Below are 25,715 nucleotides of genomic sequence, written 5' to 3' on the forward strand. Positions count from 1 at the left end.
CAACTATAATCTAAACAATACTATTTCTTTCCAAGGTTTTTGACAGAACAGTTAAAACGAGGTGCACCTGCCGTGGGCTTTACATTGGAAACTCTCTTCTGTTTACAATGTGCTGAGAGAGTCTAATGAGAAATTAACAGTTGCCAGTGACTGTTTCTCTCCATGTGTCCCTGTGGGCAAACAGGTGCAGCAGCAACAATGGCAATATAACAGAACAGGACTTTTCTTCAGAGGGGAAAAGGCTGCTCGCCTTCAAAGCAGGAACGGAGGACACACTCGTCTATTGGCCCTAACTTCTGCTCTGAGGCCTGGCCAAAGACATGAGAAGATTACAAGCTGTTAATAACGTGGAACCAATCGGCTGAAGGTCTGCCTTTGTCCTTCCCAGCATGCTTTGTGAGCACTGCTCTGGGATAGTCGGCATTTGCTGTTGATCATAGTGTGGCGGGGATAATGAAGGTGGAAGGGGTGGAAGGTTTCAGTCAGCGGGCCCTTTGTGAAAGAGAGCCTAAATGCTTTACTCTCAATAGCTGCACACGCTGAGTTGGTCGCGCTTGTCTGAATACAGACGGACGTTTGCCACATTTATGTTTTGAGTTGCTAACTGCTCCGCTGACACTTTCCCTGTCTTGACCTTTATTGCTGATTTGTTTGCTTGATTTGTTGCGTCTGATGTATTTCTGCAAGCTCTAGATGTCCCTTTCAAAATAAAAGCCTGAAAATTCTCACTTAAAGAAAAAATTCTTTATTGTTTTCTAAAGTTTCACACTGATTTTTTTGCAACTGTCGAACAAAAGCACTTTAACAGTCATTGCAGTCATTTAGAATTACACCAAACATAATCCAACTCAATGATTGTCAGAGCAGATGTTCTTCTCTGAAACAATGCCACTGGGGATTTGCAGGGTGGCTGCTAATAGGAAAGTGTTAGTTAACCCGTCCCCCACAAAGTCTCCTTCAAACCCCGGATCCTATTTAACTGTGACAATGATGGATTCACAGACACTAAACTTCCACAGGAATCCTTGTCCCAAGTCAAACACAGAGCCTCTTCTTCTTCTCACCAAGGGATCGAGATCAGGAGCTTCCATCGTAAAATTTGAAATGTTAAGGGGGGGTTGAGATGTTTCTTTTTGGCGATTTAATGGCGGTACAAGGCCAAGGGTGGGTTTTCAGAGGTTATCCCCATCTGTATGGAGGGCGGTGCAGCAAGACCAAAGTCACTGTTAAAGTGAAAGCTGATAGCAGTTTGATGGATGGGGATACACGTCCCAGAAATTGGACTTCTGAAAGTGAAACAGTTCAGCGAGGCAAAAAGGGGAACTGGCTTTGAATGTGTTACCGCCAAACAATGTTCCCTCTAATTTTTCATGTGTCTGGGCATACACACAAGCTCTCTGAGCACACTGAGGACCACTGTGAGCAACATCAGATGTGCACGCTGTGGCCACACACCAGTATCACACCTGTTCAAAACCTTGGATCATAGCAAGTTACATGGCTTATTAAAAGAATCAAATTACAGCAGCAATTTTCACTAGTTTACTTTTAATATAAGTGATTTGACAAACTTTAAAGGAAAAAGACAAAAATCTTGTTGTTCATGAGATGTGTAGTATGTTTTATGTGAGAGTCCTGCTTGGCCATGGGAAGAGTCCTGCTTTGGCCTGTGTGAGGTCCTGTTGTGGCCTGTGTGAGGGTCCTGTTCTGGAAGAAATGATACATATACACCTTTCAGACATAACATTTTGTTCACATTAAAACATTCACATTTTGCACAATGACGTGTGCTGTAGCTTGTGATACAGTGTAAATTCCTGTAACTCTGTCTGTAAAATATGTAATTACTCAGTTTTTTATTATGATTTCTACTACCCATAAATTATCTAGTAGTAACATAATTTAATGATTAATATCCATAAGTAAAAAATCTTAATAAATGTCACTAGAATATGCACAAATCTGACTTAAATTTTACCTTATTTTTCACGTCTGTCCTTCTCACTTCTCCAATGGTTGTACACTTTGTCCAGGTTGATGGCTTCGTCTGCTTCTTGCTTTGACTTTATGTCGCTGCCCGTTCGTTTCGCCATGATAAGGGGTTAGCATTTGCGTCTCGTAACTCCGCCGCCCTGTTGTTAGCTAGCTAACCTGCACGGCGCGAATGGGCAGGGCAATAGTGTCAATGCTATGATTGGCTGCGTAGCGTAAGTGAACCGAATCGTATCATTGGCTGGACACCTGTCACTCACTGAGTTACGTTGCAAAATAGTACAGAAAACAAAATTATTATTATTATTATTATTATTATTATTGGTTTAATTGATTAGATAAGATTAGGACTAATATTAGATATTAATTAATACGTTTATGTTGAATTTTATTTTATGCGCTGCATAGATTTTCTTGTGCGCTGAGAATGTGCGAGCAGTGCGCGATTGCTCAAGCGCGCAGCTTAGAGGGAACATTGCCGCCAAATGAAGAGACTACAACAACAAAAAAGGCACTGGTGGAAATGTGGGGTTCATCTTCGTGATCCATTTGCAGAAATGTATTTTTTTCAATGTTTCATCAAGCATCAACATTTTGACTCCAACAACACCCAGCACCATCTCTACAAAGTCCGATAAACCGTTTCCTTTTGCATTTTAAAGGATAGATCTGGTTTATTTCAATATGGGTTTTGTTTTCTTAGTTTTGACTTTCATGTCTGTCAGTAAAAAGTTTAAAGTTGAATGCAGTGACATCACGAAAAAGGAGCCTGATCGAAGAAACACAAGCAGTCAGATGATCAAACAGGTTGGAACCAACATCCAAGAGAAATTTAAGGCGAACGTTAACATTCTTATTAATATCTGCCAGTGGTGTATAGTAACGAAGTAGAAATACTTCGTTACTGTACTTAAGTAGTTTTTTTGGGTATCTGTTCTTTACTTTACTACTTATATTTCTATTGACTTTTACTTTTACTTCACTACATTTTGCAAAGAAAACTGATACTTTTACGCCGATACATTTCCCCTGAAACCTTCGTTACTCGCTATAAAATCAAATCTATCTTTAGAAACAAAATGAATCCTGAGAGCAGCGTCGGGGACTGTGGTGGAACACAGACTGCAAGCAAGCAGGTTTGGTGAATCAGTGGTCCTAGCAGCAAGTTAAATCATTGGTTAATCACGTTAATGCACAATTGCAAACAAGTGCTCTCAAAGCCGCGGTATTTTGATTCCCAGGATGCTACATGCTATAAGCTAGCGGGCGACTACCTGAGTATAATTCCACTCTACGATGACTGATTTCATGATGGAAGCAGAAATGGAAGCACCTGCTACTCCCGCAACAAACGACGGTGGTGACGAAGACCAACACCAGTGGATCGCTAGCGAGTTAGTGAGCTGAGGAAGTGTTGACAGTTGTGCAGCACTTGTTGGCTAACGTTAGCTGTAGCTATATACACGGATTGACAGGAGCCGCGAGAGCGCAGCATTCTGGGAATTCTTCGCAGCTGTGCGCAAGCTGTCTGTGACGCTGAACACACCTCTACCTGCCTCAGCGGCCTGTGAAAGGCTATTTAGCATCGCAGGACTAGTCTTCAGCCCAAGAAGAGCGAGACTGAATTCTCGCAATTTTGAAAACCAACTTCTTTTGAAGATGAACAGGACATTTTTCAGTTTCAAGTAATGACTGGGTTGTTCCTTTCGCTGCTGCTTTAGTATTGATCATGTTTTGATATTTGAGTCATGTTGTGGATGATCAGATGGAGTTATGATGGTAGCAGTCGCCCAATTGCAGATTCAGCTTGAGCAAAACCTTTGTCTATTGTACAAATCAGGCCCATAGGAGTTTACAAGGCAGGTGTCCTTTCTCTAAACACTGACCTGATGCATCAAGTGGATATTTTTTGCTGAACATAATATTATGCATTGGTCCTCTACCCTCTAGTCTAATGAGCATACTTATAAACGCACTGTTACAACTCCTTCATAGTGTCATATTGCTTTTTGGAGAATTATGATGATAAGTTCATAGTAGATGCAAAAGTATACTTATGTACAATATATTATGTTGAACATTGTTGCTCCTGGATGGATCACAGCCAACCCAATTATGTTCAACACAGCTCCATGTCCTTGGTCATGGTGCCACAGCACTTAAAAGAATAAACTTCATCATTCTCATAATTCTGACCCTTTGCTTTTTTATTAACAGCATTTACTTGTACTTTTACTTTCAATTAACAGGTTATGATGTTCATTTAATGTTCAGGTTATGATGTACATTTAATATCATTAAATTACTTTTGTACTTAAGTACTTTTGTACTTAAGTACAATAAATATCAGATACTTTAAGACTTTTACTCAAGTAGTATTCTAATAGGTGACTTTTTACTTTTACTTGAGTAGTTTTCCAGTAAGGTATCTTTACTTTTAATCAAGTATGGCTTTTGAGTACTTTATACACCACTGATATCTGAAAATACCAACTGTTTTAACTTTGACCTGCTGTACTTGCAGCTAGTGCACTCATTTTCAGTTTGAAGATGTAAATGTTTTATTCATTCACTCATTTATATTGTACTGCTCTTTCTTTCCCCGAGAATACAATCCGAAATCTCAGCTATTAATTTGGAGAGGACCTTGAAAAGCATTAGAGACAACGGCCAAAACGTATGACCAAAGCTATAACAAACAAGAATTATCCTTTAAGAATATGACTGCGGTAATGAGCAGCTAAAATAACATATCGTAATTGGGTGTCTGAACTTCCAGGGCAGACTACAGTGAGAGGCTCAGAGATTTGAGATGGTTGTAGTTTCTTTCCGTCTTTGCAAATGAATCTGCACAATGTGGCTACATTTTAAAATGCATATTTTTCTCTGGCCGTCCATCCAAACAAAAGTAGCATTTCCCTCATACATTTTGAGAACACTCATCAGAGTTTGTGCATTTTGAATTTTGCACTGTCAAATATATTGCAAAGTTGTCCTGTTAGCCAGATTCCGGACGTGGCCTGGTTGGGATCTTCCCCGGATGCCTCCCTTTGGACACCTTTCACGCTCGGCCAGCTGGGAGGACTCCACGAGGCAGAGCCATGATACGCTGCAGGGATCACACCTCCCATCTGACCGGGGAGCACTGAGGGAAAGATACTGCTGGGAAGAAAAGGTATCTCTGATGCTAATTTCTCTAATTTGATACGCTGTGAATGGGTGGACGCTAATGGAATCGATGGATAAATTAAAACTTTGCACAAGGTGGAAAACTTTGAGGTTGTGTTTTTTTATGCCAAACTACATACTGTTTATATGTATCTTCAACCTCTTAAACACTCATTTTCACCATAAATGTCACCTTATATTTTAGACAATACCCTTGTTTCCATTCAATTGTCAAATTTTGACAGAACTTTTGAAATGTTGCAAAAAAATACATGCAATAAGGCACATTTCCAAAATTGGTTTGGATTGAATAAATTAGGATACATTGTAGTTTTGTCAGAGGTTGGTGGTGTCGGCTTTACACAGGGCTGTAATCCGACAGTGAACAGATTTAATCAGTGGCGGGCCATTGCATTTTATATGGGCCTTCACTGTTGTCCTGCAGCTGAAATACCACCTTATAACCACATGATGGCGCCACAGTTATTATTAGTTTCTAAGGCTGCAACTATGTACGTATTAAATGTACGTATCGTTCGGTACGAGACTTACAATACGTTTGATTAGTACTAGAGCATTTGGAAAATGCCGAAGCTTATATTCAGGGAAACATAATGTTTTCTGCGCTCATGGAGGACAGTGGTTCTCAGCTGGTATGGCTGTGGGACCCACCATCACTCCTTAATGACAAGTCGCAGCCCACAGAGATTATCTTATGATTTTACTTTCACAACTTGAACATTGTACGTACTGCTCTGCAATGTCTTTCCTCGTCTCCCTGTGGTACAGCTCACTCAGTCAGAATGCCCATATTTGATTGGCTGAGCGAATCACGTGATGTGATTCACGACCCGACTAAGCCTCTGCTGTTAAGTTTCGTTTCACAATAGTCACGTGCTCGCCCACTGACCAATCACAGCACACTCTGCACCTCGCGGCAAGAGCTGTACACGGGGTACATCCCAAGTCTCTTAATTGCATCCCCGGAAATATGTTTTAAGAGACATGAGACGTCCTTTCCTCAGTTGCGTCACGTGAAGCGACGTCTGTTTCTGATGCCGGAGGATCAGCTGATCACAGATGGATCAGCTGTCAGTCGGCATTAGCAGCTGGAGAGACTTTTGATAAGTTTGTGTCTGTTCACATGATCACTGTACTTAATAACAGTAACTAATAATACTAATAACTAATAAAGACACACAGTAATCACAATATCAACAATATCGTCCCCATTCACTTAAACTGCGCTGGATGCACTTCAGAGTCTGCAGGCCTGGGCCTCTGTTCTTACCTACAGACACAGAGGTGAAATCTGATTGGATAAAAGCTCTACTTAAAACAAGTTGCACTGGAAGCAGAGCAACCGAGGAAGACAGGAGCTGTGCAATGAGAAAATAAGATAATGGGTTCAATATTTTCATAAATTATAATACATGTAGTGTATATAAGAAAAATTATTAAATTATAAAATAGATATCGCTTTGTGATTCTGTTTAGGCCAGCAGAGAAGGCCTTGCAGGCCCTGACAGCCCACCACTGGATTTAACGCATCAACTTTTTTCTTCTCAAAGGCAAAAAACACCTCAAGCGAACATAAAAAACTTTTTTGCACAATGACGTTTTAACGAAGTTTGCCTTTTTCTTACATCTTTATAATGCGATGCTTCAAAGGGCGCATAAAAATAGGTGAATGGAAACATGGCTGATGACAAATATATGTTCCCCCCTCGGAAACTATGTGATGCTAAATGAAAAGGCAAGATGTTTTTATTTTAAAAACGTGAACATATTCTGTGCTTTGTTGCACAACCAGAGTTAGCACCCTTTCAGAGTTTAAAAGGTTAAAGTAATATGTTGATGTTGGGAAACCTTTTCTCCCCCTTGTTTTCGTGAACAGGGAACATCATTTTGCATTTCAAGACATTGTTCTGATTTCATAAAACCTGGCAGATGGATGCAAGTGGATGTAAGATGATTCTTTCAGGCGTTGATGGACACATCTGTCAGCCTATACACTCTGTATCACACACAAACACACACGCTCACACAACTCCCCCCTTCCTCCCCTCGAGACAGCCCAGAATTTCTCCACGTTGTACCTCCTACAGCAGCTCATTCACCTCCCACTGTGCTCGTGCTCCTCACAGCACATTAAATCCCCACTAAGACCTGAGAGATCAGACTGAAGCAGCCACCACTTTCCCTTTCTATTCAGCCTCCACTCTGATTAAACTGCAGCAGGTTTGTCACAGATGTTGTCCCAACTCGTGACAGGCCTCCCACTGAGGACTGCTAAATACCGAGAGTGTGATAACAGGTGACTGGCATATTATTTTGTTATTAATTAAGTGCTTAAATACAGACATAAAAATAATTTTTTTAAATGGAACATCATTTTGATTTACTTCTGTCCAGCTTACTTGTAAATGAGATGACAGACTGTGGTGCTAATTTGATTTATGAAACGGGGGACCTCGGGGGAGGCAACAACAGAGAGCTGACATATGTTGCACTGCAACGTGATAGCAGGCTTCACTAACTTGACAAATTGGGGTTGTCGTCATTAAAACATCTCGTGGTGGCATGGCTGCTGTGGAGGCTGAAATAATCTCACAGGACTGGCTTAAGCACCAAAGACAACAACCCAGTCTCACTGTCAACTTGTTAAATACCTACTGTTAGTCGATGCCTCTCGGCATCTGATACCGCTTTCAACTAACTCCAATGTAATTGTCATTGGCTGGTCAGAGCAACTGACTTTGTATGAACTGCAAGATAGTCCGGGCCATGTGGGGAGGGTGGTGGATGGGTCAAACAAACACAGGACTTTTCGCTGTTCGTGTCCCATGCAAAACTAAAACTAAGTCAATATTTTTCTGTCATTAGTAACAGGAGTCATATGGGACGTTAGTCACATGACTCACGTGACATGTGAGTCGCAAGGCACATGAGTCGTTGAGTCAGTCAAGTTATTGTCAATTACGCTCCACTACTAAACCTAAGTGGTTTTGTTGCCTAAACCTTACCTACTTGCTAATATCCTGGAACTGACTTTTTAAATGTAATTTAAAAAGACCAGTTATATCAAATCTTGATTTTACCTTTGGTCTTCTTCAGATATAATACTTCTGATTGGTGAGGTCCCTCGACGTAAGATTGGTCTCAGATTGAATTCAAACACTTTTAGAGAACTCTAGGACACCCTGTGTGTGTATGTGTGTGTTTCACAACATCACTTTAGTTTCCCTGAATCCTGTCAAGTTGAATTTCTTTGACCAAATGTCCCAGCTGCTAGCTGCAGCAGTCAGAGCTGGCAGGGTCACTGCCAGGGGACGAGGTGACGACACAACGGTACAAGTTCAAATTGTCTCTTTCTTCTTTTGCCTGTAAAGAACCTGTTAACTGTTTGAAAAAAATGCAGTTCCAAAATATAATAACCAAAATCTATGTTGCTGTTGCCTATTATCAAATTGCCATTCATCAATGCTTTGAGCACCACATAGTAAAGTATAGTCACCCACAATGTACTGCGATGGAAAAGGAAATCGTGGAGGCTGATTTCTCTAAATTTGGACAAAAGAAACATCAACATGGCTACATGGAAAAATGGCCAAAAGTATGCAGAAGCCTTAACATTACATCCATATGCGTTGTTAAACATGGGCAATAATCTGCTGCTATATCAGCATCCACTTTCAGGCCTTCCACCACATTTTGCACCTGTCTGCAGGGATTTGATCCCATTCAAGAGCATTAATGAGGTCCAACACTGATGTTCAGTGATAAGGTCCGATATTATCACAGTCCGGTATTAGATGGGAGTTTATGTCAGGGCTCTGTGTAGGTCAGTCAAGTTCTTCCACACCAAACTGGGAAAACTATTTCTTTATGAGCCTGGATTTTGTGCATGTGTGCACCGTCACACAACCTGACCCGCCAGATGGTTAGTTTATGCAGAACCATCTGAGAAGCCTTCATTGGAATTTTTTTTTAAAGTGCAGGCACTTAAAAAAAATACTGAGCAGGTGATTTGATGAAGCATCTGTCAATCAAACTGTTAGCGAAGCCAGTCGGGAGAATAACATCTTTTCCACTCGAGAAAAGCCATCAGTGCCATTCTTTGCTCTACCCTCCTGTTCTGAAATAACTGATGCCACTGCAGCATCTACACTTACCATCTTCTGGAGCCAACATTGTTTGTTTTGAACAAACAGTCGCCTCTCCGTGTTGCATGACATACACCTAAGCCACGCCAGTAGCTCCTCACACGATGCTGATTGGTACGTGCGCTGGCCTACCGGACACAAGCGCATTATTTGAAGCCTGGCAACAGGGATTTCTTGCGTGATCTTGCTGACATTGCGAGAATCCAGCTGCTGTGCGAGGCATTGTCGAACCACTTGATTATTTCTGTCATGGCATCTCTCATTCAAGCAGCTTTCCAGACTGAAGGATGACAGTAATGAGAATTTATTTTGTGACTGCATCCTATGTTTCTCAGATTGGGGGGCAGGTGCACACACCACACCATATCACTCTCCTGAAAGGCCTTTAGAAGGCCCTCATCCTGGAGTCATTCAAAGTGCTGTCCACCCATCAGACAACTGGTCCCAACTGGCCCCCAGCACACCCCTCACAGACCTCTGTGCTTCTGCATTGGCTGATTCATGTCCCAGTCCTGCACTCCTCACATTCACTTTGATGTTTAATCCCATCCTGACTGTGTCCTCCTTCAGTCCGCTCGACCAGTCATGAATATCCAAAGGTCTGCTTACTTGACAGGATTATCCCTCTTTTCAAAGCCACTGGGACGATTCTTCAGCCACAAAAAAATACACTCAATGGATCTTCTGCTCACTCGCTTGTTTCTCTCACTTTCCTTTACTCTCACTCCCTTCTGTCTATGTTCCTCTGGGCTTCTTCTTAAACACATTGATTCACCCGATCAAGGAGTTCATCTGCTGCTGTTCATAGATTATTGAACAGACACACACACACACACACACAAGTATTGTTAAGTTCTTAAGTATGTAGTGTTCCAGAAATATTCAGATGAATGTATAAATGGAATGAGTTCTTAATCGTGAACAAGACATCACATAGTGAAGTAGGCAGCAAAACCAAAAACAATTCTTTATTGTAATAGATTCAGAATGCCAGGAGACTCAGCTAAAGAAATTCAGCTTCTGATGTCAATGCTCCATTGCAAACTTTGGTTGCGAGCTGCATTGCAGATCACACCAAGGCTGCAGGTTCATGGGTCCAGCTTGCAAATCCATAACTGAACCATTATCACCAATGATCTCTAAATCAACCCAACCTGTTGATGTCAGACCAACTGTATTGACCCAGACCTATAATCAACCACGGATAGGTTTTGTATTCGGTCAGAACGTAGTACAAAGTGCGACTCACACAGTAAGTGGCTTATATCGAGCGACCGTTAACGCAAGTTACAAGGTATGAAAATAAACGAGTATAACAAGAGAGACAGTCCAGATCAATGGGAGGCGTAAAGTAAATGTTGACATTATTTAAGAAAGTCCTTTTCGGGCGGTTGTTGTTTATTTATGGTAATGTTACATTGCTACGTGATTATGATCTTTTTTCGAAGAAAAACTTTTGTCAAAGAATTATGTAAATTTGTGTCTCCTCAAAATCTAGTACAAACCACTTTGAGCATACGACGAGTCAACGTTTATAAATGTTAGTTGTAAATGAATAATGTGGTTTACTACTACTTTTAATTTGGTCTATCCAGTCAAGCTAATATTAGAATGTCATGTAAGATCAAATTTACTGGCTAGCAAATGTTAGCTAACTGATACCAAGCTAACTTTAAATTAATTGTTTCCTTTGTAAAAAAAAGGCCTCATGTGCGGAGTAACATTAACGTTTCCATCAAGAATGAAGTCACCCCAGTCTATTGTTAAATTAAATTGGTGAACCCTAATGTCAAATGATATAACTCTAACGTTACCAGTTTGTTAACAAATTTAAAGTGAAACTCACCTTATCGTTGAAGCTAGCTGTTCAATTTACAAGCCGCGAATAAACGCTTGTGAGTTGAGTTATACGTGCGAGAGAGTGAGTACAGTAAAATGTGATTGAACAGTGACGTTTATCTTCAGATGCCTTCATCTTTATCATGTAGTTAGTATAACATCAACTATAATGTTATAATGGTGTATTTAAGAATTCATCAGCAGAGAAGTCTAGTTGTGTTTTCAGAGATGGGCAGTATTTCTGTTACTTGTATTAAAAATACGTATTTCAATTACTTTTGAGTATTTTGTAATTTGTATTTGATAGGGCTGATAAAAAATCTAACGTAATTTGTAACAAAATGCTTGGAGAGTGGAGTAGTTTTGGATTTAAAATACTCAAAATACTTTCTCCACGAATCAAAAAACAGTTCAAGAGTTCAGTCTTCAGATCTTCAAGTTCAACGGATTGTCTGTCAAGGTAAATATTTTACCTGAGTGTGACAGATGTCAACTAGCTGTCTCGGCTAGTGCATAGCCAGTGTTTAGCAAGTTAACTTATCAGTCGAGTAGCTAGCTATATAGGAAGAGGGAGATTCGGAGCTTGTATGTTCATGATAACCTTATCAAGAGATGTCTGACCATCTAATCTTGCACTGTATTACAAGTTATGCTGTATCTTCTCAATGTGAATGTCATAATGCCATATCAATTACTGGCAGATAATTTAGTTCGCAGTTAGCCAGGCTATGACAGTAGATGTCCATTTGTTTAAAAAAAAAAAGAAAAACTAAAAAACAAATATCCAATTAATTTTGTTCAAAAGGCATATTATGAAAGTATTCTTAGTTTTATTATTTCATACATTCTACAGTTGACCAGGTGGACAACATGCCTCAGCAAGATGATGTTCAAGAAAGACCATCAACAAGCACAGATGTGCTTGGTTACACTGACATTCTGTGACTGTTCTTCTTTTTTGTGGGGTTTGTGGGGGGTTTTGTGAATGCTCTGCAATACATTTTGATGTATTTTTGCCCATCTCTGCGTGTTTTCAGCCTTGCCCACAATAATGTTACCGTTACATGGAGCTAAAAGTGTATCTTTGTATCTTGAAGATTGTGGCGGAAAAAATGAATGTCTTTATTTGAAGTTACAACTAGGCTTGGAAGCTCCTGTAAGGTTCAATATTGGAGTCAAGATTAGTATAATAATAGTTGTACTTTTTAGGTTATGGTTGTGCTAGCATATCCAAAACGTCACGTTGCTATGCGTTTCCCTCTGCTGATTTTGACAAAGAATCATTGATCAATTCAAAAAAGATATACATACTCTTCTCATGTGATGCTCTGATTTAAAAACAATAGCCTTATGTTGTTGTTACAGCAGGCTCCAATGTGGAGTTACTAGATATAACAAACGTGTGCTAGCAGTACAATATATCCTCATATATAATATCTTGAGAAAGGTTACTCCTCACTTTTTGTTAAATGCACACAGTAATTTCAAAATAAACTTCTGTCTTCACAGGAAACGTGTCAGTTAGGTTTAGGCAACAAAACAACTGAGTTAGGTTCGGAAAAGATTGTTTTTTGGGTTAAAAGAACTACATAAGTGATGTTACTGAAGTACGCACTTTACGTGACAAATAAATCAACGTTGACTTCTCTTTTCACACGGGGAACGAACAGTTGGACTCATCCACCTCCAGTTTCTCCTCCCCTGTGTGGGCATTTGCGGTGTTCGCAGTTCATGATTCCGTGCATCATATACAAAATTATTTTGTAGTATACCTACGAATTACGGAGCAATTTTGTTCGTAGGTACATCTCTGAATTAAACGTTATGGGAACATTGGCAAAATTGTATCGTCTTGCAATTTGGGTTGAAATTGTGGGGAAGGCCCTTTTACAGAGGTAGATTAAGACCCTGCTAGCCCATCCCTCCCGATGTTGCCGGTATGTCAGAGTCCATCACAGTGTACAATGGTGGTTTAGGATGAGCAGATGAGACTGATCTGGAGTAAACATCAGTCCCATGGGAAAGAGTGACCTCTGAGGTCTCATATTCACCTCAGAGCTCCATCTATTCCCTTGTAAGTGTTAAATCCTGCCTTTGTCTCTGACAGCTTCTCTGTTTGTTTATCTTCTCTCTCGTATTCCTCCTTTGCTGCATCATAGACTCCGTTTCTCTTTCTGTTATTCCGCCACCTTTGATGCATCCCACCGATCTCTAATCCTTTCAGCTAACACAACACGATGCGCTGAGCTGAAAGGGTGTAGATCTGTGCCGTGTTTTCAAGAAGGTTTAAGTCCAGTTTGCAACAGTGTACGACTGATGCGCCCCTTCTGTTCGAAGTTATGAATATTTAAACTGTCACAGAATCAACCGCGCACTCCCACCATCAATGGGTAAGTCAGCCTGCCACCAACAGTGGATAAGGAGCTGTTTATTCAAATCCAGTCACTGGGATATGAAGGCCAGCTGCTATTGGCCCGAGTGTTGAGACTGAAAGAATGCAGAATTCTTTTTTAACTAACTTTATCTGGGTTTATAATATTATAGAAAACTCTGTCATGAGAGTCGTATTCTCGGTTTTCTCGGATATTGTCATTACGTGCAAATGCTTGTCTTCACCTGTGGACAGCATGAAACATGACCAAACGTAGCTGAAAGAAACAATAAAAACCTGCCCAATTGAAATAAATTTCTGAAGACCACTCCATTTTTCTCTCGTACATCGGCTAGATAGACAAACCCAGTGTTTTGTTTATGGTTTAACAAACAATTACTCTTCTATGAAGCTATGAACGAAACTACCCTGTAGCCGAGTGTATGCGATCCAAACAAGTTGATTGACATGCGGAACATTATCATTTCTTTTTTGGGACATTTCAAAAGTTTGTTGACAATTCGCTTGACAATTGAATGGAAAAACAACTTCTGTGACATGTTAGAGTACGAAAAACAGAAGATAAAATGAATTGCTCTATTTTCAGGGTCCTGGCTTGGTTCGTGCTGGATCAGTGTCACACTGTCATGGTCACGCCAATAAGAACAGAGCCACTCTTAATGTTATTCGTAACACCTTTGAGGTTTTTGTGTGTTGCCAAGTTCAAATGTCTGCTGTGAAAAAGGAACGACTTGGATGATGATAAAAACATGTTTTAATGGACAATAAAGTCTATGCAAATGTATACAGTGCATTTCACTTTTATTTCACCTCTTCTTTGGATTGTATTCAAATGTGTTCGCATTCAAAATCTCAAATCAGAGTTGATGATTTTTGGAACAGTGAAAAAAGTAACGAAGACGGTTTTGATACATTTTATTTTGTTTCTATCGAGTTTGTATGAAGTTACAAGGTACAATTACGGATTTCATCAATGGAGTCTGGTTGTTTTGAGGAGCGCATATAATGTCTGTTTCTCTTCACAGGTAACTCTGTAGTTTATTTCGACCAAAGCATAGCTGGTGATTGTTGGAACAGTGGAAACATTAACTGAGTTTCATATTGATTCTGTCGAGTTTAAACGAAGTGAGTTTTACCACGATCAGCAACGTAAAATGGTCGTTGTCTGACTCGAGTCTTGAGGCTTTTTTTAGGGGAACATATCACTTGTTTGTTTTGTATGTAAATCATTATAATAATTGTTCAAATCCCTGTTGTTGTTTTTAAAAAATATATATTCTCTTTAACACGCATCACATAGCATTGCACCAGAAATGGGGCGAAGATTAGCGCCTCCACTCGGGTGTCATGTTTCCATCACTGCCGATTGGAGTTGGAGCCGATAAATATTTGTGAATACTGCAGTTACATGTTCCAGCAGTGAACGCTGATTGTGACCTTTCCCACTGAAGATAAAAGCCAGATGTTTGTGGGTGTTAGTTGTGTTTTTGTCCAGTGGGAAAGGGGCTTCACTCTCCCATCAACTTTGTGGCAATTTTAATAGTGGGACAACTGGCACTTTTACGTTGGTATTAGTACACTGAGTTATCATAGGAACTAATTACCACACTGACGTAACAAAACACTTAGAGGCTCTTCAGTTTCACAAAAAGGATCAATTTATTACATAGATAAAGTGTGAAATAAAGGAAATGTTTATTAGACCACAGGACTATTGCTGGCATTGACAAACCTTTTTCACTTTGCTTCAACCTGTGCAGAGATTAAGTGAGCATTTTAGGCTCTTTTTTAAACCAAGATAAAAATGATATACATTTTTTAATATATTTGTTTTTTACGAGAACCGAACCTTAATGGCACTCTTGGCTAAGTCTTTTCAACCAAAAAAAGGTGAACGTTTTTGAATGAGTGAACTAACTAACTGATGTGAGCCTCCATCATCACAACTGTTTGAGCATTTCTCTTCTTTCAGCCGTGGAGTCTCTAACACAACTCAACAGTATTCCTCTACAGGATCTCAGTCACATCGAACAAATGAACAAAATAGCCACATAAATTGCTCTTTTTTGTGATTGTTGACCTGTTTAGTGTGTCACCATAATATGGATCCATCTGACTCTGCAGGAGAGGAAGATGTCAGAGAGGATACTGTTTTGTGTGCTGTTCAGATCAACTCAACATGTAAAAGTTGAATTTGGGAGGAAAGGAAGTTTCCACATGCTGAGACATGTCCCATCTGTAAAAAAGCAGTTTCTTTTTGCCTTATTGCACCAAATGACCTCTCCCTCTCTGAAACGTCCTACAAGACACTGAAGGACTTTGAATAATTCAATCCCAGTAATGAGATGAATAAACAAATGCGTGAATGAATATTCAAAGATTTAGTTCATATCGTTCCATCTTCAAAAGCCTTTGGAAAACATTGCAACAGCATGCACAATCTGCTATGCAGCTGCTGCCTTTATCCTAAAGTGCACCGGCCTCTACTCATCACTGACGTTTTTGTGCGCGTTCTTAGCGGCTGTTTACGTGCTTTTATTTTGCAAAGCTGCACGATTCCAAATGCAGTTTTTTTTTCGTCCTCTCACAGGTCCTCTCACAGGTCCTCTCACAGGTTACCAAATGGGTAAGATATCAATCTTTTGGTGCATTGCAGCAGATGCGTTCTGCAGGTGGACGTATGGTGCCAAGTCATTGGTTTGTGTTTGAAACGAAGCTGATCAACTTTGTTGTGATCTATCCAGAAGGAGAGACTAGGTATACAAGCTTGTTTCATGTGGGCACAAAAGCTGAAAATATTACGATTATGAAAAACTATTTTAAAATAACAATGTGCATTTCCAACTCAATTGTTTTTTTGAAAATTAAATAACCATATGTTTTTATTAGATGGACTAATAAAGAGGCTATGATTAAAGTTATTGAAAAGTCAAATGATTCTGTAACCTGTGGATATATTTTTGAATTTTTTGTTTCTGTCTGAATGTTTTAATTTTATCCTGAAATGAAGCTGTTTCAAATTTGATTATATGGTGATTATAATGGATGCCAATGTAAAGGATATGTCATTGCTTAGCTGTTACATTATTCATCAATCGTCTAAATAGTTTTTAATAATAAGTGTAATAATAGAGTAATAAGTACCTCAACATTATAGTAATTATGATAAAAGGTCAATTTCAGGTAAAATTGTGAATTTGTTTCTCTTTTTAAAAGCCTAAAGTAAATCAAATGTCTGACTCAGAGAGTACAAAAAAGAGTTGTGCGTTGAAGTGTCTGTTAAATACTGTTGATGTTCAGTGTTTCAGTGATTGTTGGCCTGTTGTAAAGCTCCATTATACATGTTTCTCCCTCTATTGTGTAAACTACAGATTTTTTTTAAACAAACAAACAAAACATCACCAAACACTTTTTTCACTTTTCAATCAATCATCTTTATTTTACATTTCAAAAATTCAACACGATCAGAGATTCATTTGAAATTCCCGTCCAAAACAAGTAAATAAATATAATTTTTATATATTTTTTTTTATAAAAAAATAAACAAGTGGTCATTGTTCGTGTCGGGACAGAGAATGGCAGGTAGAGAATAAAGAGAAAAGCGTTGAATAAGACGGATAGAATAAAGCAGGTGCAACACGTGAGGGGCTGGAGAGTCTTCCTGCACAGTAACAAGACTCTAATATATGAATAAACCATCTACATATTTACACTCTATATTTGTGGTTGGATTTGTGACCCCCCCTCCCCCACCCCCAGGCCCACAGAAAAAAAAATCAATTTGATCTATAACTGCAGAGACACACACACATGCCCGGGCCGTCAAAGATGTCCAGTAATAAAGGGGCTCTGAAGACACACCTGTTACAATTGAGGTTAATGACCATAAAACGCTAAGTTAGTTGCAAAACCCCAAAGTCCCAGTGAGGAAAACCCGATGGATTCTGTACTGGCTCCGTCGACGCATCGGATTCAGCGATAGAGATAAATAAAAAAAGAGGAATAATGTGGGGAGAGAGTCAGTAACAACCCCAAAAAAAGTTCGTCTCCACTTTAAGTCTGAAGTCACTTGGAGTCGCTGGTCAACCTCGGCATGGGGACGGCGCTCATGCTGGTCACATGCGGAGGCGGGACTTGGCACATGCTGCACGGGCAGGGCATCCCGGTGCCAACGCCCCAGTGGTGGAAACTGCTGCCCAGCGGGCCCGCGCCGGCTCCGGGCGCTTTGAGGAGTCCATGGTGGGCTCTGACTGAGGTGACGGCAGATATGCTGGGCGCGGACAGGGAAGCAGTGGAGACGGCCGGCGGCAGGAGCGGGTGGTGCACCGCCGGGTGCGAGGCGTGGGAAACCACCGGGTGTCCCGGCACGGGCCCTGCGTGCGTCATAGTCCCGCAGGCCGCCGGGTGGAAGCCGCCGTGGTGCGCGCCGCTGCCGTAGATCTCGCTCACCAGACGCTTCATCTCCTCCAGCGAGTTGCTCAGCATCAGGATGTAGTTTCTCGCCAGCAGCAGGGTGGCGATTTTGGAGAGCTTGCGCACCGACGGCCCGTGCGCGTAGGGCATGACCTCCCGGAGCCCGTCCATGGCCACGTTGAGGTCGTGCATCCTTTTCCTCTCGCGGCTGTTGATCTTTAGGCGGATGGTCTGCAGCTCGTTCTCAGACAGCAGCTTGTGGTCCTTCTTGGCCAGCCGGAGGGCGAGGGACTCCTCGTCTTCCGCGGTGAGGGTGCGCAGGCCGTGGAGCTCTGACAGATGGTCGCACTGTGTGGAGGTCACGGCGCTGGAGTAGCTGTGCACCGATTTCTTCAGGGTGGCCAGGAAGATGTCGTCCACCTCCGGAGATGAGGGTCTGCTCGACACGCGGCTTGTATCTGAGTCCATGGTCTAGGTCCAGCACGGTGAGCTGAAGAGAGAAAAGTGTTCTAGTTAATTTAGATGAGGTCACAAGATAGTATTAACTTTTCACAGCGACTGTTGGTATTGATAAGTAGAAGTGGGATATGAAAACAAAATCATCTTCTTGTATTAATTGGCATAGCTTTATTAATACAGAAATGTATCCTGAATCCTAATATTTAAACATACACTTCTTTGCTTGACTTTTTTTTTTAAATCTTGGTATTGATATTTGATCATCACATGAGAATAAAAAAAATGTGTGTCCATCTCTTTCCCACGCTGTGTCTCTACTTGCATCTGCCTCGATGTAAGTAAAGCAGCAGGAAATACACAAATATTCTCATCATGTCTAAAACAACAAATAATCAAACACGTACCACGAGTGTTTTCCAAGCGCGAAGGATGAGAAAACCTATAAACATCAAATCCACTTGTTACTCCGAAATTGCATCTGACAGCCCATTTGGCACGCCTGCGTGCGACCGCCGGGTTTTATAGCCGGGGCTGAAGCTGCACAGAGGCCGGGTCACCAGGACAACGCAGTTGCTCTCCCGACTGCCTCCCTGCCACCAATCAGCTCCGTGCAGGGAGGAGGAGTGTGTGTGTGTGTGTGTGTGTGGGGGGGGGGGGCTCCTCCAGCCTGATGTAATTGTACCAACACACAGCATTAAGTGAAATCAGACACACTCCCTCCTACATATGTCTCCTTCTTGTGAAAATGCTGGCCCGCGTGTGGAAGGATTTTTATTGTAATAGGCTAACACAGATTGTTTTTCCTCTTAGAAGTGAATAGTAATGTGTCTGTATTATCCAGTATCCGGAAACGGTAATAAAATAACTATTTAAAAAAAAACATTTACATTTATTGGATTTATTTCGTTTTGTATTGAAACTGTGAGAAAACTTTTGTAGAAAAAACAAATGTTTTTTTCGATATTTGACACCCTACTTTTTAAAATTATAAATATACACGATATTTTTGTCATTATTTTTGATTGAAAATTCGTTCTTTAACGCTTGTTTTTTGTTTTGTTTTTCTACACCACGCCGCCTCTCCAAATGAACAGTAATAACGGGGTCAAAGCCTAATAAACAGCGCAATATGTTTCCTGTTTGCAGTTTTGGTGTTAATGTGCTGTTTTACCGTTGTAACCCGCTGTCGCAGCAGCTGCCGTTAAAGTGCATCTTTAACGTCAATGAATGAAGTGTGCAAAATTGTTTCCAACGGTTATGATCCGTAACGTTTTAATTAGTCCAGTGAGCGATAGCGGTGTGGCCTGCTGCTCGCGCTCAGGCGGCCTCCGGCAGACATAAGGGCCCAAACCGGTGATTTGCCCTCGGACGTAACTCAAACCGACAGCGGCATTGTCCCCAAATATGAGCTGTGCTGTGCGGCCAAACGCGATCAGCGCTAATTGCCTCGACGAGTTTATCTGTTTTCACAGGACTGCACTCGGGATGTCCTCTCTGTATTCGAATATCAAAAATAGAAATATAAAAACAAATTTGAATAAATTTAAATTCATGGCTTCTTCTCTATATCTGTAGGATGAATTTAAACCGTGGGATTACATTTTGAATAATTTGAGTTTGTTTTAAGAAAAATGTCAGATTTTCTATTTGAAAACACAAAGAAATCGAAATGAAACCATCCAAAAATGTATATATTAACTCCGGCCTATTTAAAAAAAAATTAGTTTATCTTTTACACACATGCCTAGGCCTATTACATTTTTTTTATTCATTTTTTTTTAAGTTAAAATATTCTATCTGTCTGTTGGTACATGTGTCTGTATCTTGTCTGTCTGTCGGTCTGTGGTCAGTTTTAGGTCCTGGTAGTTTCCTGAATTGAGACTTTGTGCCGTTGCGTGATCTTGTTCACTCATTTAGAACAGTTGACCGGAACTAATGTTTGAGTTGGGACGCTCATTCGATTTCAACGGGCACCTGCCAGCCAATCACAAACGAATATATTTCCGTAACCGTGAGTCAGGTGTCACATCGGTCCACCAATGATGTCACAAAATCAAGGTTAATGCACGCACACACACACACACACACACCCCTCCTCCCCCTTTTTTTCTCACAGTGGAATAAACACTGCTTGTTTCCCCAGTCCATTGCGTTCGCGTGTTTACTCCCATGAAATAAGATTATGGTCATGAATGCGGTGTAAGTGGCGTTTTAAATCAGGTTTGTATCTGTGCCACCTCTTGCTTCATTAGACATTCCCACACTCTCACTGGTGCACCGGATTCACAATGAGACACAGACTAGCAGGCTCGCTCTCCTCTTCAATTGGGCTCCGTTCACATCTTGTTACAAACAAATGTTTTATAAGTCTATAGTTTGTTAAATGATTGACATCTATCAGGAATTATGGAGGCCTTGTATAGTCTGAACCCTCACAGGGTGTTTCAGCAATATCTATTCATCTACTAATCTTAAACGAAGACTTTCTCAACCTTTAATGGCACATATGGCCTTTAAAACCTGAAAATAACTCAGAAAATTTTATATTATTCATCTTAATTCTTCTGTAAGCCTGTCAAATTTATATAAGTATGCTGCTTTATAAATGTCCTGTAAGCCCACATTAGGGTCCCAAACCAAGGTTGAGAAACTCTAGGTTGTGAAATGAACCTGTGATGACCATAATTTATGCAGACTTACTTTTACCCATTGTATGATCCACAAACAGACATTTTTGGGGGAATTTCCTCAAATTTCCAGAAAACGGTGATATTTTAATTCCAAAATTCAAAGAAGCGATCAGTTGACAGCTGATGTTAAAATTGAAAGATGAATGCCTTTGTGCTCCACATTTTGCTCTTTTATTTTTCTTACTGATCAGAGAAAACCAAATTTTCTATATGTCTCACACGCTAAAGAAAGTGCATTACATCCCTCCATCAAGCAAGCAGTATAAAACACGTTCGGTCAAAATGATCTTCTAGATTGCTAGATAACAGCTCTGCTCTGGACATAAACAATTAATTAAATAAATAAATAAAATACAATACAATATGGGGAATAATAAAAAAGCAGAGAGCCTTCAGTTATATCATACTAAATCAGTGTGTAATTTGTCGAGTAATTTCCAGCCTAAAAATAATTTCGATAATGTTATTTTAACAGTTACACCCATGTGTTATAAGGAGTGAATGACACCAGGAGCGTTATTCTGCTAGTTAAACAGTTTTTATTATTCGGGTTTCAGGCTTTCCTCCACATTCTGAAACCATCGCTGCAGGGATTTGCTCCCATTCAGCCACAAGAGACCACTGGTGTTGGTGATTGGGTCTGGCTCTCGGTGCAGACCAGTCAAGTTCCTCACACCAAACTGGGAGAACCGTTTCTTACCGGACCTGGCTCGGCATTGTCGTGCTGAAACAGAAAAGAGCCAGACAAAGATAGTTTGAAGCAGTGTTGTGGAAATATTGTTTGCTGTAATATTAGAGTTTAATTAGAACTAACCAAAATGGGTAAAAACAAATACAACAGTGTAAGGTTTGTGGAGAGGTTTTCATGTAACATTTCCTGTTCCCCTCCAACTTTGACTCTTACCAACTACACTCCTCACCACCATCCTCTCCCTCTCTCCCTCTCTCCCTCTTTCTCTCTCTGTCCATGAGTCTGTGTGGTGGTAGGCCCGGTGCCGTGGTGAATACCAATAGTGAGGAGGAGCATATGTGAGCCATACTTAATCCTGTTAATCTCCCTCCAAAATAAAAAAAAGAAAGGAAACAAAAAAAAGCAGAAAAGAGAAGAGGGTGGAAAAAACACGAGAGAAGGTTTCTCTTTCTGTCTGAGGAGCTGACCGGCTGAGGCCAAATGAACTGAAAGACATGAATAATGTCCTGGCTCTCCCCCTCCATCCCTTTCTCTGCCAAATCTTGGAACGAAATGAAGCAAAATTCTCGCTTTTGTTGAATCTGTGGTGAGGAACGTGAGATGCCGCCTGCCACCACCACTGCTGTTACTGTGTGTAACAGCAGTGGTGGTGGAGCACCCCTCATAAGCACCCCTCTTAACTTCAATTTCAGTTAAGCAGTCTCCCGGTTAGACTCACATGCGGCTCTCCTGCAAAAGTGATCCACTGTACATTAAATGGCAAAGTTAAGTGCCAGCACAGGAAGTGTTGCTCATCCTTTGAAGAAGAGAAAATACGGAAAAAGGCAATATGTTTTCCACAAAACATATTTTGAAAATGCAAACTAGTCGAACGAGCATATCATTTGTGGGAGAAACAGAAAGAGTTTTGCTACGCCACAATGTATGCATGCTTTTCTTTATTTATTTTTCTTAAGTCCGCGAATTCAAATAACTCAGACGCCTCAGATTTCAAGTTGACATACAAGACACAGAACCCCACAATATGAAGAGGAAAGGTTTTAAAGAGAGGATCCGTAAAAGTACAAAAAATGAAAAAGTGCATAAACAGAAAAGAAATTCAGTTCAGTTCTGTTCTGTTTATTTCAGGCCTCTTGTCCTCTGTCTGGTCTTCATATAGTGAACAACATGACCAACTGGATTGAGGTCATTTGACGGACTTGGCCGATCCAGAACTGGTTTGGCCCTCAAAAATGTTATTACATTTTGATCTGATGATGGCACTATAGAGGGAACGTTAAGGGATCACCACAGTTATTACAATCCATCATGAGGGGACCATGAATGTCTCTACAAAACTTTCTGGCAAACCATTTACATTTCACCCAAAACTGCAAACATGAACCTCATGGTGGCGCTAGAGGAGGAGTCTATTGGTTCCCCAAAGTAAGTAGGTTTTATCATATGAGGGCCATCAATTTACGACATTTAACAAGCATCCATCCAATAATTGTTAAAATAATTCTGTCTGGACCAAAGTTGTTCACTGACCAACAGAAAGGTTGGTGGTTAAAATAATTCTTACAAAATCCTTGAGATATATTAGTTAGTTACAGCTATATTACAGCTTGAGATATATTAGTTAGTTACAGCTACCAAACCAGATATCACTAGTGTCCAAAGTCTCTGACAGCAACAGTCTGATCAACCTGGTGTCTGATCTGGTACCTCTGCAGATCTGTACAAGTGCATGTGGAGTGAAGAGGTCCTAATGTAGGCAGGCTGCTGGCCACCTGACACATGATGTGGTTCCTCCCGGCAACGGATCAAGGGAGTCTTCAGGCCTCTGTGTCTAAAGGGGCTGGACAGTGTTAGGTTATGCTGGCCTGGGGCTTTATCTCTACAACAGCTATTAGGAGGTAATTAAGTCCTAACACTGCAGAGCCTCCCATGGTTACTATAACATAACTGCAAATGGGAAGCTTACAAGCTCCTTTAGACGGCATGACAAATTGAATGGAACTCATTGGGCTTCGGCTATTATTCCAGCGGCCCCATCTGGCTGGGAAAAGATAAAGGGGATTTGCTGGAGGTTGTGAGGGGTTGAGCCTCCATGCTCGATGTGTGTGTGTGAGGGATAAGGAACGAGAGGGGCTGGGGGGGGGGGGGGGTTCCCGGTCCAGAGTAGGGAGTGTTTTGAGGGTTCCTGGGGGATTTTTTTTCCTTCTCCTCTTCGGTCTGAGCTTCAATTCAACAGGCAGCCTGAGATTTGCTTTGGCCAAATGTTACAAATGTTTCGACAACCTGGTCTCTGATCCTCTGGGGTCACCCAGGAGGGCACGGGGGGTACAACAGCTTTACGCCCATGCAGAGACTTAACAAAGCAGCATGGGGATGAATATATTCACACTTGTATTCACTCCCCGGGCCTCCAGATGCTTGTTTTAGGGAGACGGAAGACTAGACTGAGCAGCGCGTTACCCAAAGCAGGCCAGCTGGCAGTTTGTGTCTTTAGTACGTCTGTGACCGAACTTGTGTAGATAAATAAAAGTGTCACGTTCTCTGGAGTGATGCTGTCGATTGTCAACGGGGGTAATGATGGTGCAATTATTTTAAGGCTGTCAAAAGTGTTTTAAGGATTTTTATAAATCAGTTAAGACCTCATAGATGAAAGTGATAAATATTTTTGTTGTTGTCAGAACTGTTTTAAAGAGGTGTTGATTCAACTTAATTTTGGTGGATGCAGTTTGTGCTGCTGTTGAAGTGTATTGCAGTATAAAGAGATGTGTTTAATTTAGCCTACTCAAATTGATATAAATGGGGTGGACAAAATACTCAAAACACCTGTCATTACACAAATGTGGTTCCTGACATCCTCTTTATACTGCAATACTGCAATATCTCTGAGCCCCGGCGGCAAAATATACAATTTTGTTGACAGTTCTCAAGAATTTGTAACATTGTTGAATTGGAAAACAGCTTTGAAGGTAGGGTACACAACAAGTCTCTTTAAAAAACGACTGTAATGACCAAAGAAAAGAATCTAACCTATGTTTTAATAACACTGGCAGTCCATGAGGGTTTGGTTGTGTGGAGAGAACTGTATGTAAGCGGCTAGAAATCTCTAATCTCGAGTCTATGAGAGGCATTTTCAAATGTATTCATACTGGAGAGCTTCTCCATAAAGTTCTCCAAAGGTTGACCATGCTGTCTTTGTGTGGATAGACAACCTAAACAAAAACAAATTGTGTGCGCGTTATTGTGGACAAGGGTCTCGGCCCAGCTGAAAGTCACTGATACCCTACAGCGGGGCTATTCAACTGGCGGCCCGCGGGCCAGATCCGGCCCTACAAGCATGTTGGTCCGGTCCGCGGAAGATTGCAAAAAAAAAAAAAAAAAAGTTGACTTATGTTCGGACGAAACAGACATTCGCCGTATGTACACACATCATCATAGCTCCGTATGTTACACACCGCCTGGGAAGGTAGGAGGCGCCGTGGCGGCATGCAGCGCTATAACGTAACGATGGCCTGCCTCGGTCGGCGCTAGCTGCTCTTGGCCTGTCTCGAACGATTCCGTCGTGACGCCCTTTCCGGTCATTACGCTGTCATTTTCTTCGGCGATCGCCAACCAAACGTAAATAATATTAATTCATACATATCAAATAATCTATGTGTCAAATTTCATGAATATATATGGACGTTTATATGTCTAAATACTATAGGAAAGTGACTTTGATGAGAGAAAGCAGAAAGAACGCTCGGGCGACGCTTAAACAGCTCGAACGGAAATTAAGGAGCTTTTATTGCATCATTTGGAGTTGTTGAAGCGTGATATCTTATTGTGAAGGACAGAACTACGGTCCCGGATGTGTTGACAGCATTGATGGTCATTTTTGCGACCCTGGAACAAGCGAATATCCCCGA

At 40.9% G+C, this 25,715-nt stretch overlaps 1 protein-coding gene across 1 annotated transcript; it reads right to left on the reverse strand.

Annotated features, from left to right (window-relative positions):
• Positions 1–17,531: 17,531 nt before the first annotated feature.
• On the reverse strand, positions 17,532–18,868 carry olig2 (oligodendrocyte lineage transcription factor 2). The gene is made up of 2 exons (XM_079276807.1): positions 18,834–18,868; positions 17,532–18,460 (listed from the first exon to the last, which is right to left on the reverse strand). The coding sequence occupies exon 2, from the start codon at positions 18,436–18,438 to the stop codon at positions 17,623–17,625; it is 816 nt and encodes a 271-aa protein (XP_079132933.1). The 5' UTR covers positions 18,439–18,460; positions 18,834–18,868; the 3' UTR covers positions 17,532–17,622.
• Between the last annotated feature and the right edge of the window lie 6,847 nt (positions 18,869–25,715).

Source organism: Melanostigma gelatinosum (assembly GCF_949748355.1).
Source record: "Melanostigma gelatinosum genome assembly, chromosome: 10".
Lineage (NCBI taxonomy): Eukaryota > Metazoa > Chordata > Actinopteri > Perciformes > Zoarcidae > Melanostigma > Melanostigma gelatinosum.